This window comes from Bolinopsis microptera, chromosome 2, assembly GCF_026151205.1.
Source record: "Bolinopsis microptera isolate Bmic1 chromosome 2, MBARI_Bmic_1.0, whole genome shotgun sequence".
In the NCBI taxonomy this organism is placed as follows: domain Eukaryota; kingdom Metazoa; phylum Ctenophora; class Tentaculata; order Lobata; family Bolinopsidae; genus Bolinopsis; species Bolinopsis microptera.
In genome coordinates this window covers 8,627,866-8,644,257 of record NC_087073.1, presented here as the reverse complement: position 1 = coordinate 8,644,257, position 16,392 = coordinate 8,627,866, and the positions used below count along the sequence as shown (strand labels likewise).

The 16,392-nt window shown below is 40.4% G+C and overlaps 4 protein-coding genes across 17 annotated transcripts in view; 3 read left to right on the top strand and 1 right to left on the bottom strand.

Moving 5' to 3' along the window:
* Positions 1-9,054, top strand: part of LOC134826283 (AF4/FMR2 family member lilli-like) — a 28,950-nt gene extending 19,896 nt beyond the window's left edge. For 4 of the 9 annotated variants that reach the window (XM_063838604.1, XM_063838602.1, XM_063838603.1 and 1 more), the window contains 12 exons: positions 60-210; positions 444-582; positions 802-1,042; positions 1,258-1,399; positions 1,602-1,719; positions 1,868-2,111; positions 2,266-2,436; positions 6,472-6,604; positions 6,744-7,692; positions 7,883-8,065; positions 8,215-8,284; positions 8,578-8,771. In XM_063838604.1, coding sequence (XP_063694674.1) covers positions 60-210; positions 444-582; positions 802-1,042; positions 1,258-1,399; positions 1,602-1,719; positions 1,868-2,111; positions 2,266-2,436; positions 6,472-6,604; positions 6,744-7,692; positions 7,883-8,065; positions 8,215-8,284; positions 8,578-8,690 — 2,654 coding nt within the window. In that variant the 3' untranslated portion in view covers positions 8,691-8,771. Of the gene's footprint in view, positions 1-59; positions 211-443; positions 583-801; positions 1,043-1,257; positions 1,400-1,601; positions 1,720-1,867; positions 2,112-2,265; positions 2,437-6,471; positions 6,605-6,743; positions 7,693-7,882; positions 8,066-8,214; positions 8,285-8,577 lie in introns of all 9 variants that reach the window. The other 5 variants (XM_063838607.1, XM_063838605.1, XM_063838606.1 and 2 more) reach the window with 3 other exon arrangements.
* LOC134826285 (stomatin-like) overlaps positions 1-10,848 on the bottom strand; it is a 54,010-nt gene extending 43,162 nt beyond the window's left edge. For all 6 annotated transcript variants that reach the window (XM_063838609.1, XM_063838613.1, XM_063838612.1 and 3 more), the window contains exon 1: positions 10,839-10,848. The gene's annotated coding sequence lies outside the window, so the exon portion shown is untranslated. The remainder of the gene's footprint in view (positions 1-10,838) is intronic.
* Positions 9,610-10,506, top strand: LOC134826286 (uncharacterized). Its single transcript, XM_063838616.1, has one exon. The coding sequence runs from the start codon at positions 9,809-9,811 to the stop codon at positions 10,418-10,420; it is 612 nt and encodes a 203-aa protein (XP_063694686.1). The 5' UTR covers positions 9,610-9,808; the 3' UTR covers positions 10,421-10,506.
* A 382-nt stretch (positions 10,849-11,230) lies between the features above and the next one.
* Positions 11,231-16,223, top strand: LOC134826483 (F-box/LRR-repeat protein fbxl-1-like). The gene is made up of 9 exons (XM_063838864.1): positions 11,231-11,607; positions 11,757-11,850; positions 12,022-12,119; positions 13,229-13,392; positions 13,557-13,687; positions 14,262-14,403; positions 14,545-14,641; positions 15,067-15,256; positions 15,451-16,223. The coding sequence occupies exons 1-9, from the start codon at positions 11,494-11,496 to the stop codon at positions 15,660-15,662; spliced, it is 1,242 nt and encodes a 413-aa protein (XP_063694934.1). The 5' UTR covers positions 11,231-11,493; the 3' UTR covers positions 15,663-16,223.
* The last annotated feature ends 169 nt before the right edge of the window (positions 16,224-16,392 follow it).

Genomic DNA, 16,392 nt, shown 5'->3' with positions numbered 1-16,392 from the left:
TTCCTTTATAACCTCGAATCTATAAACATTTTTGTCACTTAAATGATAAATCCTCTCAGATGGAGGTCCCACAAAGCGGAAGTACGTGTTAAGAACAGGGCCTGGACGTAAAACTAAAGACAAGTTTGTGAAGATTGAGGAGGGAGAGAAGATAACCTCCTCTGATGACGACCAAGGAGAGAAAGCTCTCAAAACCATGATGTTGAACAGGTGAGGAAACTAAACATCACGTGGTTTGATTCCACGTCACGTGGTTTGACTCTACGTCGCGTCACGTGGAGAGCTATATTCGTTTTATGTAATACATTGTTAGCATGAAAAATGTTTAATATTTTAATAGGATTTTTTTCATGCTACCCCTTGACTATAACACTCAGTGTTTCAGTAAGTAAGCATTCATCAAGATTAATAATAATTGTCAACTCTAAAAGTTGCTCTGACAGGTCTCAGAAAGAAGGATACACGATCCTCACTCCAGTAGAAACTAAAGATAACATGGGGAACCCTATAAAGATAGCTGGGTGGATTGGGGAGTCGCACATGAGGGGAGGCGACCACAACACCACCGAAACTTTCGAAGTGGTATGTTGGCGGGGGGGGGGGGGGGGGGGGGCTACGATTTATTATTTTAGCAGTTAGCTAGAGCTTTAGATTGTTCTTAGGCATTCTTATCTATAGTTTCAATAATTAATCTCACTGTTATATTTATTGTTTATGTCTTTCTTTTGATAGGCTAAAATAAAACCCGGTATTTGATGAGTCACACAAAAGTGTAACAAAGTGATAACCCCCCATCTTCAGGTGAAAGACAAAGTGATAACCCCCAAGAAGAAAGGAACAGAGAAGGGCTCAGTGGACAAGAAGTCGTCCGTATTTAAAGTATACGACTTCGACTCGTCAGAGGACGAGCCGGTGACGAGTAAGACAACGGAGAAGAAGAGGGTGGTAGGCAGAGTACCCAACCAGACTACTAGTAACGATCCTATAGCTGCTCACTTCTCCAACAAGATAGCTAACAAACAGTCTCGCACTATATCTATTGGTAAGGGATACATCTGTGCTAACAAACAGTCTCGCACTATATCTATTGGTAAGGGATACATCTTTGCGAGCGATTTGTTTTAAAATGTAGTAGGGTCAAAAACTAGTACCGACCATTTATAATGCCATTTTCGAAAATGCCTGTCTATCAATCTGGCCTAAGTTATAAATAGCATATCAAGTAACTATCTTTAACAATGTTATCACACCAACTAGGAGGTGGAAGTGAAACGGATGACGCAGACGAAACAGAGGAAGCCAGGAAAAAAGTGAGCAGACCCTCATCATCTTCTTCTAGCTGTGACCTACCGCTCTGTTACGACATGTCAGATGAGACCAACATCACCCAACCCAACATGTGAGTAAACTGATTCTAAATGCCCATTGTCCATATCTTGCATAAAATCAGTTCCGTAGCCACAATTGAAAATTAAATTATATCTGATTCTCTCAACTCTTCAAGTTTCATCGTAATCTTTCACCCCAACTCCATTCATACACCCACCAATAACCATATTCTAAGCCAGACACCCTAAAATCCTAACATCTCATTCAACCAGGACGGGAGAAGGAGATACTAAGAGTTCTGTAATTAACAGACACGAGGACAAACAGCCCTCTATCAGGAAAACTATTCTCAAATCTCAGCAAGACTTATCAGTTAAACAACAGCAACAGGTAAAGAGTTGATCAAACATGTACAATGTACAATGCAAATGTACATTCATCATAAGTTACATTTCTAGGAAAACTGTGTTTTTTAGATCGTTGCAAGAACTACCCCATTTCTTTCCAAACGTCAGCTTACATTCCTATCACCTAACAGCAGCAAGCACACGCCGTCATGAAGAAAGAGAACGGTCCGATAGTGACAATCTCACCCGCACCACCTGCATCTTCAGGGGTTGTTCTGGGGTCTTTACCAGGGACAGTGTCTGGGGCCATGTCAGGAGCAGTGGCAGGAGCTGTGTCAGCTACAGGAAATGTCATGACAGAGGAGATGGCGAGTCTGCTGGCTAGCAACCCTCACCTCGCTCAGGCTCTCTCTTCAATGAGCCTCCCAGTCAGCCGTGAGTTTGTACTGTCTTTATCACATTTCTTAAAATGCATTTAGAATGCAATTAGGATAATCATATACATGATAATAATAAATGTATAAGCCCCCGCTTCCCCTCTCTCTCGCCATGTCAAGGCTCTCCTTAACTCAAACTTGTTCCCTCCAAGATACCTCGAAGCAGGATACACTGAGGTACCTACAGACCAGTATGGGACAACATGCTGCTCAGCAACATGCAGCTCAACAACAAGCTGCTCAGAGAAATGTTATGAGACTCAAACCCTCAGTTAGTCCTGGCAACTCCGGCGACCATATCATAAGGAGGAGCCCTAACTCAGGTAATTTTCTCTCATTGCATCAAAGTTTTCTCCGGACATACTGCTTCTAGTACCTTGATGGCGACTTGTGTCACTCTCACCGACCTCACTGATTGGTCACTGGTCAAAAAATCAGTCAAAACCGCAAAATTTGGGTCAAGGAGACGGCAGAAAAGCTTCTCTTCAAAAATCTTCCAAAATCTCATTTTATGTTTTAATGATATTCCGTTAATCAAAGCTTTATTTGAGAATAAAACTTTCAGTACCACAATTGTGTCTCCTGCTATCCTCAGTGACCTTGCTAGATGGCCTTTCATGAAAAATGCAGTCAAACAGTGAAATTTTAATTATGAAAACATTATTCCTCAATCCTCATGAAGTGAATAATTCCTAATATAATGGAAACCATACAATGTAGATTGATATTAAATCGGTTTTTGAACAAAGCAATCTCTTAAATCATATGGCAACTCAAAATAATCTTTTACTGGACATAATTTAGGAAATCTGTCGTCGTGGTAATCATTAAATGACTTTTTATCTGCTATTGATGTAGGTGTCCAAGATGGAGGTGTGATAGGGTATCGACGTATCGTTACAGAATCTTTAAGTTTATCCAACAAATCTTTCATGCGATTAAAATTGTCAAATATCATTCCCTCCAGTGGGAACATTATTACAGTACACTTCACCCGTGCTCTTGACATAGTTATGTAAAGAATCTCTATGTCGGCCGCTTTCCTGAAAATAAATTCCCGATTTAAGTTCAGTTTCTCAATCGTCTCAATATGATAGTCTAGGAGCGTTTGAAGAACAATAACTACTGGCCACTCTGATGAATATGTAGACACGTGTGGCAAAGGTTTCATAACTTCTGGTAGTTCCTTACCAATGTTCTTAACCAAAGATCTTGTTTCAACATCAATTGCAGTGTAAATAATCCTTAAGTCACTTTGACTTATTATTAAGCCATCTGCAGATAACTGATTCATTTCCTTAGCGTAGATAGAATATATCAAATCATTGTTAAAGTTCTCCAGGACATGTATGGTGGTTTTTGGTCCATGTATGTAATGCCCGGGTGTTTGTAAAGGGAAGATTATATCCATAACATCTGACACTGAACTTCTCGACTCCATCACTTTATTCCTTATTATTTCAAAAGTCTTAGATAAGTTATACGTATTTCTCAAGTTCTTTACTAGACTCACTTGCTGTCGAGGAGACAATCTGTTTTGAATAAAATTGGGTAAATTCGCATTAGATTTTGTAGTGGAATAAACCATTTGTATGAAATCGCATGCCACCCAGACGTAATTTCTGTCTGATAGGCGGAGGAGGGATTCGATGATTTGATAGTTGTCCTGTTCCACTACAGGAGAACCAAGAATTGTTTGTATTTCATCAACAAACACGTGTACGTTGATGTCCCGTAATGAATCAAACAATCCATTCAGCCATTCAGTATTTTGTAAAAGCTTTAAGTTATATTGAAGACCGGCTGGTACTGCTATGATAACTTGAAAATCTTGCAGTAAGGTAGATATTTCAGAACATATTTGAACTGGTGTCTCGGAGACCAGAACAAATTTTATACAAACCTTTACACCGGCTTTGAGGAGAACCTTCTGATAATGATCTGAGGGCTTTCTATCTTCCACTAAACAATTTAACACCACTTTGTTTTGTTTATTTGACAAAGCTAGCTGCAATATTTTAGCTGACATAACAACGGTTTTACCCGTTCCTGCGGGTCCATTAATCCACAAAAACTTCTCAGTTGAATTGATTATATCATTCTGTTGTTTGGTCAAGTTGTCTACTGCCCAAAAAGTCCTTGAAAGTTGCCGTTGTTGGAATAACTTCAGGGTTACTGCTCCTGAATGTAAATCTTCCTGAGCGCAGTTGCTCATCTATGACTGATATGCACCTGCCTAAACTGCATTTAGATGGATCACAAGTGTTATTTTTTGTGCACCACACAGCTAGCAACATGTTCCTTACTTCCTCATGCTTGGTGCGAACTCTGAGTGTAATGGTTCGTCCAAGGATAGATCACTTACATTGTCTTTCCACCAAACCTTGAAATCATGAATGTCTTCTGCGAAAAGGACTGTTGATTTGTCTTCTCTTTTCAACTGGAATCTATTCTCGTATTTCCTTTGGAAATTAGGATATGCGGTAAATTGAAAAATAGATAAGCGTTTGCAGAATCTTCTAATAAATCTTTTTAACTTTTCTCTTTGCTCGATCGATTTTCTAAATGAACCGGCCAATGATAGTGACATTTCTTCAGTACACCAAGATTCTGATTGGGCTCCGATTTTTGGCCCGCAAATATTTTTGACTTCAATTATAACAAAATAGTTGGCACCTATGATCACAAAATCGCACTCGCCTTCTCTATTAGCTGCCATCTTTTTGCACTTCATACATCTTTGTTTATCGTGATTGGTGTCACCCAAATAGAATTGGTGGTGAGTGAACTCCAAATTATGAAGAACAATGAAATTTTCGTCTTGACTTTCTAATGCCCTGTAAACTATTACCTCTGCCTCATAGTTCAATTGCTGTTGTTTATCGTTTCGAAAACTACATGTGGGCTCATCTTCGTTTGCATAGAAGTCAACATATTGCTGCTGAGGGGCTCTGGGAAGCATGATGGGTTGTGGGTCTCTATTCGAGCAGTAGAAATCGAATATCTCCTTTCCATTTCGTAGGTATTTTTCATACTGTGTTTCTTTATGGGTCATTTGTTGCTGAAATATGATTATTTTGATGAACGATGTTTCCAATAAGAGAATAAAATATTAAGTTTATCATAATCATGTCAAAATTTAGTTTACCGCAACTATTTCGCCTTAGCAAACTCTTCAGAAAAAGTTTAACCAAATAAGATTAAATCGTTGAGCACCAGCTACCAAATTGTAAAATAGAGTGATTGATTCACGTGAAAAATTAGAATATAATAATTCAGGTATTACTGTTATCACTGCAAACTACTAAACTAGAAAGATTCTGATGTAAGGGTCTGCCCACACTACGCCATGTGGCGACTAGACGGGCCACATGGCCCGATTCACCTAAACACACTGTGCCACTTGGCGTAAGTAGTCACGCCATGTGGCCCGTCCTCTAAACACACTGTGCCACTTGGCGTGGATTTAGCAAGGGGACTAGAGGCACGGATTTTAAAAAGCTCCCGCCAGTTGGCGTGGAAACTCTCGAGGAATTCTGGCACGGATTTTAAAAATCCATGCCTCTATTCCCCGAGAGTTTCCACGCCAAGTGGCACAATGTGTTTAGGTGAATCGGGCCATGTGGCCCGTCGCCACATGGCGTAGTGTGGGCAGACCCTTAACGACAAACTCAAAATGCAACAGTAACTTTATCTGCGTGATAGAGAGATAGCAGCATACATAAGGAATCATAGTACAACAACATACTAGTAAAACCATAGAATTTTAGCAGGAATGTACTAATACTATGTACAATGTATTTGTAGTTGAGACTTGTAACATAATATCACTGAACACTTGTTCAATGATTGTTCAAAGTGACAATTTAGCTAAATAAAAAAACTTCACTAAAGTATTTCAAAGATTATATGACCTGAACGTGTACTCATGTTACTGTTGACGAACGACTATATTATAGCTACGATAAAGCAGCTATATATAAAATCATTTGTTAACGACGACGTCGACACACCACATTAGAAATAACGTACTTGCTGTGATGGAAACGTATATATAACATGTATAATATGTATATGCAAACTTCTTTTCGTGATCGAGTTACATCGATCTAATATTTATTTATTTTTAAACAATTATGTATTGTATGTGTGTAAGTGTCTCGTATGTTCTTGAGAAAAATATCCGATAAGTCATTGCTTTAATTTTCACACATCATTCATAATATTCTTCTAGGACCTAGTATTTTGTGGTAGGAGATAATGAGAAATCCATAATCATTGTCCAGTTATCCCAGTCACCGTACTGTTCTATATCCCAGATTGTTGGAGAGATTAGGAACTAAACCTCATATTTTCAGTTATACAGACAGATGCAGGATACTTGAAGAGTAAGAACAAGGAGACTATAGCCAGGTCAGCAGCAGGACAACAGTATGTTCAGATGATGTCTGGTTATCCGGAGTCCTCCAGGCAGCAACATCAAACCATCAGGTACTTTCTTATACTGTTATCAGTTTTCATCTCCTCATTTTCAGCCTTGTTCCGTTTATGTATTTTCTAATTTGCCGTGTTTTCCCGGATATCAACAGTTTAAAATATAATCAAACGCCCCTCAAACTAGCTCCCCCAGGTCGATGCCGACTGCGAGAGTTCTGCACCCTGAGAAGCGACCTATATCTGGGTCAGGTTTGCCTGGATCAGGCGGTTCAGCTTTCTCCCAGTTTAAATCAGCTATAATACCACGGACTGAAGATCTGTCCACCATCATGGACCAACAGCGGAGATCTAGAGAACAGAGAACCTTGGTTAACCATCTAACAGAACAACAGAAACACAGGACCACATCACCTGAACAGCGCAGATACACTGTTGACAGGCAGAGGTTACAAGAACAGAGCAGAACACTAGCAGAGCAGCAGCGGAACAGAACACTAGCTGAACAGCAGAGTAGAACTATCGCAGAACAACAGAGTAGAACTATCGCAGAACAACAGAGGAGTATAGCTGAGGCACAGCAGAGGTCCTTGATCGAACAGAGAGGAGCTGCTGGTCTGACTGAGGCACAGCAGAGATCCCTGATCGAACAGAGAGGAGCTGCTGGTCTGTCTGAGGCACAGCAGAGGTCCCTGATCGAACAGAGAGGAGCTGCTGGTCTGTCTGAGGCACAGCAGAGGTCCCTGATCGAACAGAGAGGAGCTGCTGGTCTGACTGAGGCACAGCAGAGATCCTTGATCGAACAGAGAGGAGCTGCTGGTCTGTCTGAGGCACAGCAGAGGTCCCTGATCGAACAGAGAGGAGCTGCTGGTCTGTCTGAGGCACAGCAGAGGTCCCTGATCGAACAGAGAGGAGCTGCTGGTCTGTCTGAGGCACAACTGAGGGGGTTATCAGTGTCGGGAATGACTGACATGCAGGCGTTAGAGCATGTAGCGAGGTCTATAGCGGAATCCCAACAACAAGCTGTGGCGAGGTCTCTAGCAGAGTCACAGCAGGCAGACGCTGCCAGACAACAGAGGCTGTTACATCAGGAGTTAGCAGCAGCTTTGGCAGCTCATACTCAATCCCCCAACCAGCTTCAACAGGTACTGTGGTGGGGTATTTTACTGTGTATTTTAACACTGTGTGGTAGATTTGAGCCCGTCTAACAAGTCCAACATATTCCGTACTGCTTGACAAAATATCATTCCAATCAAGTGTTCTAGAACAGATCATGTTTAAAGCAAACAGAAAAGGTTTCTGCTCATATATTATATATAACTGTAAATGTTTCAGATGATGCAACAGCAGCAACAGCAACAACAGCAACAGCAGCAACAGCAGCAGCAACAGCAGCAACAACAGCAGCAACAGCAACAGATGAGGGCACTGACAGATCAGATTAATCCTGAGTTGTTGGCCAGGACTGGGTTACCTGCTTTGCTTCAACAGCTGTCCAACCAGCAACAACATTACAAGGTTAACATTAATTCTCTTATCTATTTCTTATCTCATCTCCTATCTGGACTTCCTAGCAGTCTATTCTATCAATCACAGAAATCTCATAAGGTTGCAGTAATATGTTTACCGGTTATAATCTTAAAACCCCTAAACCCTGATCTCAACAGTCAAGTGGAGCTGATCAGAGGGAGATAGAACGAAGGTTGGAAGCTATAAGAAAACAACAGGGTTTTATCGGTAAGTTATCACATAAGTATTACTATTTGTAAACTACAAATGTAGTAGGTTATATTACAATGTAGTAGGTTATAAGTGTACTACTACTAGGTTATATTCCTTGCTGCAGATATAACAGAAGCTTTAGCCTATTCTACTCTGCAGATCCTGCATAATTCCACCTTGAAATACGTTTCAAATGTAACATTAGTCTCGTTGCTTAATTCACAAATCTGTCAATATAAATCCCCTGTTTTAAAGTAATTATTAATGCTAATAAATTTAATTATTAATTGTCTATGTTCGTCTTGCAGGAGGGGGTAGCAACATGTACATGCCGCGGTTCTACGTTCAACCTGATATGATCCCAATACCGTCCAGTATGTACTCTCATAATACCGAGCCCAGTAAAGAGGGTGACAAGTGACGTCACATACCATGTGTTAGGACGTCACGCACCACGTGTTAGGACGTCACGCACCACGTGTTATGACGTCACGCACCACGTGTTAGGACGTCACGCTCCATGTGATTTCACGTAATGATCTACCTGAGGACTTGTTTTAGGAAACTCTTGACTTAGATTGGGTGTGCAATGTGCATACATGGCATGATAATAATTTTCAATATTGTGGGAGTTACATTCCGTATCGGACTTGACCGCATCGTTGAGGCTGAGGGACGGGAATTGAAATTTGAGGACGCAGTGAACCTTAAAGTTAATGACTTAGATTGTCAGTTTGGTGAATGATTGATATTGATTCTTAGTATTATTTGTTTAGCTATTTTTGAAAGATAACTGTTTTAGTGCTTTATTCCCAACACAAAATTTCCAGAATCCCGAACCCTTGTAAGATTTTAATAGAAACTTCCGAGGAAATTTAAATTTTCCTGCTAAACCTTCAAATATACTAATTTAAGGTTCACAATTGATAAGAATGTCTGATTTGTAACTTGACGGTTAAACTAACCTCTCCTCCCCTACAGGATGGTTATGTAGTTTAGTTGCAGATATAACTAGTAGCAAGTACAGGGGACACTCCAACAGTTGATATATCCTGGCGTCCTCTGTAGATAATACAGGACACTTAGAACTCAAGACAGATAAAACACCACTCCAACTCATCATAGCATACAGAGCCATCCTCCGCAACTCTAGCACCTCCCTCTGTAAACATGCCATCCTAATCCTCTTCATCACCCTCACCCTCCTCCTCGTCTTCTTCCTCACCTCCCCTCTCCCTCCCACCACCGATGTAGAAATACTCCTAGTTGACCACTTCCCTGACTTTGATATAACAGATGATAACCAGACTTTAGCCTACCTCCTGATTCCGGGATGTAGTTCCCGGTACCTGGACATGTTGGAGACCTGGTCACGGTACCCCTGTAGGAAGGTATCAGGAGGTAGTGTGTGTGAGCGGGAGAGTGGGTCCAGGTGGTTACTCTCCGGGAGAACAGCTGGGAGACCTGCTGGAAGTCTGCCTACTTACAGTAGCTTCATGGATATGCCGGGTGGAGGGACAACTACATCACGCTCTGTCAATGTGCCATCCTGTCCATAGGTATCTGTCCGAGTACAGGTCCAACAAGGAGCGGCCTCAAACTTGGTGGAGGAAGTGTAATGTGAGGAAGGTTGGAGAACGATACCCCTGTGACCCTCCGGACTCTCTAGACTCCTTCCTCCAGTGTCCCAACAACCCTGCCTTCAACAGAGTCACCAAGATGCTAGCCTACGGCCAGTGCACCTTGACCCGTATCCCCCCTGACCACCGCATCGAGCGCTACTTACTTGACTCTGCCATGGTGAACCTGGAGAACTTTACTTTCGTAGGAATTGATGAGTTCGCCAGCGCTTCTGAGGGTCTTTTGTTCGACTCGTTGAACATACAGGGCACCGATCAACACAGCCTAGCTTTTAACCAGGGACTCACTGAGCGGTTTAACATCACAGAGAAACAGTATAGAGAGATAATCCATCTGAACCACCTTGACATGACGCTGTACTACCATGCTATACGGGTCATGGCAGCTAGAGCAGAGTATGCAGGGGTGTATGAGGGGTTGTTTGCGGAGTTAGAGTTCCCTACTGACATGCCTGGTCCCTGGGATTCTGCTCTGGAGTATTTCCTGGAACAAGGGTTGTATCTGCCGTGATTCTGTTATCTGGATAATATGATTTAAATACAACTTGTGGATGAGCGTTTGTGTTTATAGCCAATCTTTATCATGATTATCTTAAAGGTGGCAACTGTGATTATGTTAGAGTAGTATGCTCGTTTGAGTCTTATTACAAAATCAACTTAGTTATAATATGTTAGTTATATGCTTGACAAATTTATTATTTTTTACTATGACAAAAATTAAAACTCTTCAAGTTATCATTTGTATTTAGTATTAACTTAATAATGGAACTTTTATATATAATAAGGAAATTTTTATATATTTTTTATAACAAATAATTTTTTTTCAGTTAATAAGTTTATAATAGCAGTGGACCTCATCAATTTAACGGTCCAATCAATTTTTACATAATTTTATTAATATTACTTGCTAGCTGGATCTGTGACATATGCAAATTATTTATATAAACTCGCGTAGAAATATCAGATTTGGTAAAATCCTGTTATTGTTATTCATTGTATTTCAGAATTCAGATTAGTATTTCAGAATTCAGATTAGTATTCCAGAATTCAGATTAGTATTTCAGAATTCAGATTAGTATAGTATATTTATAATAGCATCATTTCAACAAAGATATTCATTTTCGTAAACTCCGTGCTTTACTTTTGGCTGTAATCGAAACACGTTTTCTATATACGTGATATTATAATCAATTAAAACCCTAGAATGGCTGAAATTTATTCCGATCAAAATAAACCACGACGTAACAATCTTTAAAACCCTTTTTTATTCTCACCTGAATAATTAAATTCGCTGTTTCTTTTACTCACCTTCATACTCCCCAGCTATTACATGGAACTCGGATATACTACCAACTTCTCACACTGAACTGTAATACTCTTCCCCCTCTCAGCTGCTCTCAACAACTCTCCTGATATGAACTAACCAAAACAACCCTCTTCTAACACCACTATTCCTCACTGAGGACTCCTCAAACTCCTCATTAGCTCACTATATCTCCTCCACTTCCACCCCATCTCCACCTAACACCCCACCCACACCACCACTGGTGGGGCCACCACCCCACAGCTCCCCACCCGCATGCTATGGAGTGGGTACCTGAGGAGGTTAAGATACACATCCTCTCCTACCTTCCCCTCTCTGATCTCTGTCAGGTCACTCTCCTGTCTCGATACTGGCACTTCCTCGCTCTTGATCACGTCAGTTTTTGTAGTGTTATTCATGTGGGTTATTTCTTACTTCATTCGTTAGTTTCTTAACCTCTTCTTTGAGAACCAACATTGTTTTTCAGAACTTTGATCGGAATGTAGTCCTTACTTGTCAACTGGTTTGAATACAATTGTTACAGTCATTGTGGAGGTACGTCCCGACTAATGAGCGAACTACAGACGAGACATTGTACAAGATTATGGAGAAACACTGTTTCATGACTCATTTTAACTGTGAGTTTAGTAGAGATAAAGAGTTACTTTCAATAAGTTATACTTTTTATAAATATAACGGATCATCATTTTGTTTTGAAAGTAAGCAATTATTCTTTTGCCAAAAATGTTGGCTTCTATGATGTACTAATTCTCTTTAAAAAAGGTGACTAACAAATTGTTGCCTATCAGATGACAACAGTAGTGAAATAACGGAGACAGGATTATCTAGAGTCTTTGTTCAGTGCGGAAAGACGCTCACTCACATCTACCTGGTTTACTGTGATGTTGTGAGTATAATAGGTCACGTGGTCTGTAACTTCATGTCACGTGGTCTGTAACTTCATGTCACGTGGTCTGTAACTTCATGTCACGTGGTCTGTAACTTCATGTCACGTGGTCTGTAACTTCATGTCACGTGGTCTGTAACTTCATGTCACGTGGTCTGTAACCTCATGTCAAGTGGACTGTAACTTCATGTCACGTGGTCTGTAACTTCATGTCACGTGGTCTGTAACTTCATGTCACGTGGTCTGTAACCTCGTGTCACGTGGTCTGTAACTTTATGTCACGTGGTCTGTAACTTCATGTCAAGTGGTCTGTAACTTCATGTCACGTGGTCTGTAACCTCGTGTCACGTGGTCTGTAACTTTATGTCACGTGGTCTGTAACTTCATGTCAAGTGGTCTGTAACCTCATGTCACGTGGTCTGTAACCTCGTGTCACGTGGTCTGTAACTTCATGTCACGTGGTCTGTAACTTCATGTCAAGTGGACTGTAACTTCATATCACGTGGTCTGTAACTTCATGTCACGTGGTCTGTAACCTCATGTCAAGTGGACTGTAACCTCATGTCAAGTGGTCTGTAACTTCATGTCAAGTGGTCTGTAACTTCATATCACGTGGTCTGTAACCTCATGTCACGTGGTCTGTAACCTCATGTCACGTGGTCTGTAACCTCGTGTCACGTGGTCTGTAACTTCATGTCACGTGGTCTGTAACTTCATGTCAAGTGGTCTGTAACTTCATATCACGTGGTCTTTAACTTCATGTCACGTGGTCTGTAACCTCATGTCACGTGGTCTGTAACTTCATGTCACGTGGTCTGTAACTTCATGTCACGTGGTCTGTAACTTCATGTCACGTGGTCTGTAACTTCATGTCACGTGGTCTGTAACTTCATGTCACGTGGTCTGTAACTTCAGGTCACGTGGTCTGTAACTTCATGTCACGTGCTGGATAGGTGTTCTTGAAGCATATAAATGATACAATAGTTTACAAACTACAATTAATAATAGAAGCTTTTAAAAAACATGTGTTAATTATCTTCAGCTTATATCACGTGGTCTATTTCGTCACGTGGTTTCTAGAATCTACCACGTGACACTACACATTTCAGTTATCGTCAGACCTGATCAGTGTAATAGTGGACTACTGCGTGTCGCTTGTTCACCTTGACATCAGTGCTAACCCCTGTGTTGATGATGCCACGATGTGTCAGCTGGCTAACTGCCTGAATCTCTCGTCTCTGAACATTGCTAACTGTGACCGGGTCACTGACGGGTTAGTTTTCAGTCAATCACGTTAGTTTTGTAATGGAACAGTTTATTTTCTCAGATATACTCGGTAATAATTGTTTCCTATACGATCACCTGGTGATTTGGCGATTCTTATCAAATTCATCAATCCTTGATATGAGTTTAAGATTTATAATTGTAACAAATCAGAGGGCTGGAGATGTTAATCAGTCAGCGGCCCCTGAGGAAGCTGAACGCTAGTTACCTCCTGGACGTCAGGCTCAGAACTATAGAGAACCTCATCAGCTTCTGTCCTCAAACTCTTCACACTCTTTATCTAGGTGAAATTAATTAACTTTCCCTAGTAAAGTTTTTCCCCGATGCACTTATATATACTTATATATAATGTATTCGTCAAGTCACCATGGTAGACAATGAGATTATATATAATCTCGTTGTCTACCATGGTGACTTGACGAAAAAAGTAAAATCGTGATAAAAAATTCCCTCTTGCAGTAACCATAGTATAAGTGCTGGTTTGTGACAGTAACGGTGATAACTTTAATTATGGTGGCAGTAACCACAGTATGAGTAACAATAGCCACAATAACATTAACCAAAATAACAGTAACCACAGCCAGTAACAGTAACCACAGCCAGTAACAGTAACCAAAATAACAGTAACCAAAATAACAGTAACCAAAATAACAGTAACCAAATAACAGTAACCAAAATAACAGTAACCACAGCCAGTAACAGTAACCTAAATAACAGTAACCAAAATAACAGTAACCAAAATAACAGTAACCACAGCCAGTAACAGTAGCCAAAGTAACAGTAACCAAAATAACAGTAACCAAAATAACAATAACCACAGCCAGTAACAGTAACCATAGTAACACTTCCCTCTACCAGATGGAGGCAATCTCCGTGACGAGGACGTTGCAAAGATAGGACAGTTATCTGCGCTTATGTCGTTAGAGATTCAGTACTGCGATGAGATATCAGACACGGGCGTGGCGGCGTTATCTCAACTCTCTAATTTACGTGCGCTCCGGTACTGACAATTATTAATTAGCTGATTTCGCAGGTAAACTGTATTTTTCCTCTATACTATTACTTTTTTTATTAATTTTTCTGAAAAACGTGCCAATAAGAATAATTGTCCACTATAATTTGATAATGGAATATCCCCCAGATTGTACAGGAGTTTTAACTTGACAAGTTTGTGCGTTAGTCAGCTAGCTGTCAAACTACACTTCCTTACTGACCTCCTCTTAAGTGACTGTTCTGAGGTAAGCTTGTGGTATGTAGTGGTAACTGGTTACCATGGTAAAGTGGTAAGCTTGTGGTATGTAGTGGTAACTGGTTACCATGGTAAAGTGGTAAATTGGTGGTTGTAGCGGTAACTGGTTACCATGGTAAAGTGGTAAATTGGTGGTTATAGCGGTAACTGGTTACAATGGTAAAGTGGTAAATTGGTGGTTGTAGCGGTAACTGGTTACCATGGTAAAGTGGTAAGCTGGTGGTATGTAGCGGTAACTGGTTACCATGGTAAAGTGGTAAATTGGTGGTTGTAGCGGTAACTGGTTACAATGGTAACGAGGGAATGGCTCTCTACCGCGATGAGTCCACTGTTGATTAATGATACCACGTTACCATGATAATGTACTGCATATTATACTTATTATGCACACGGGTAATGGCAGTACTATTGCAGGTTGACGACAGAGGGTTAGTTTCAATAGGCCGACACTGTTCCAACCTGCGTGATCTGGAACTAACACAGTCGTACTGCCAGACACTCACAGATGTGGGACTTAGTGCTGTGCTGGTGGGCTGCCCTCGACTCCAGCGTCTAGTCTTGAAGGGACTCAAGGGGGTCCGGACTTTTATTACTCTAGTACCAGGTACAGGGAGTTTTATTATTATGCATTTTATCTTGGTTTTGTATATTAATGAATGAAAATGTATTAGGTTAATCATTAATAGAATCAGGAATGCCTTCCTTTGACCATGTATTGACAGTGAAGACACCTTGCAATGACTGCATATCCGAGGAACACTGTTAACGTTGTGTCCACTAATCCAGTCCCTCCCTCAGTGCTCGAAAGAAGATGTCTGAGGTTCCTGCATCTGGGGGGTTGTCAGAACATACCAGTGGTGCTGCTAGAAGCAGTAGCTGCCTTCTGTCCTGATGTTCAGATATTCGGCCACTACGCTAACAAGGTCAAGAAGTCTGACTTTGTAATGGACTGTCTGAGAAAAACTGCTCAAGATGAGGAGAGTAGCTCTGAAGATAAGGACTGTGGATGAACGGTTGAGTTTGTGTAAGGAGCAATAAGATGCTGTAAAATGATACTAAAGGGTATGATAGGATGTGTATTAAAGTATTAGCGCAGTGAAGCAAGGGACGCTGCATGTGCTAATATTACTTGACGACATTAATTAAATACAATGGTTACTACGCACTTTTTCTGGGACTAAGCTTTTTTTTCGGTTGTATATAAATTTACGCATGTTAAATAAAAAGTATTTTGTATTATTTTTACCGAATTTCAATTTATTTGATAGTATATTTGATGGTGTAAAGAAGTCGGTTTGGGTTAAAACTGGTTCATATTTTAATCATTGTTATTCTGGATAATATATTTTTATGTAATTTTTTATCGCGATCGGTTGGCGTACACAGTTCTGTGACCCTATAAGTATATTTTGAAAGTGTACTTTGAGAAGTGCACATGATGTTGCGTCCTTTCTGACGGGTTGTGAAAACTTTCCAGTTTCCTGTTCGTTATTTTGCTATTTTAGCATCACTTATAGTGGCACAGTCTGTGGTATAGGGATTGTTCATATTTATACGTAAGCTTGCTTTAACTAATAACTTCGAGTACCTAGTCCTACTTCGTATTTTAAAAGTTATTTGGCAAATTTAAGCATTAAATTTAAAAATAAAACTGTACTCGCCGGGCACGTGAAATCGTACAAGTACAACAATATGAATAAAGTTTCTCAGAAATTTGGAACGGTCAACTTATATTTTGTT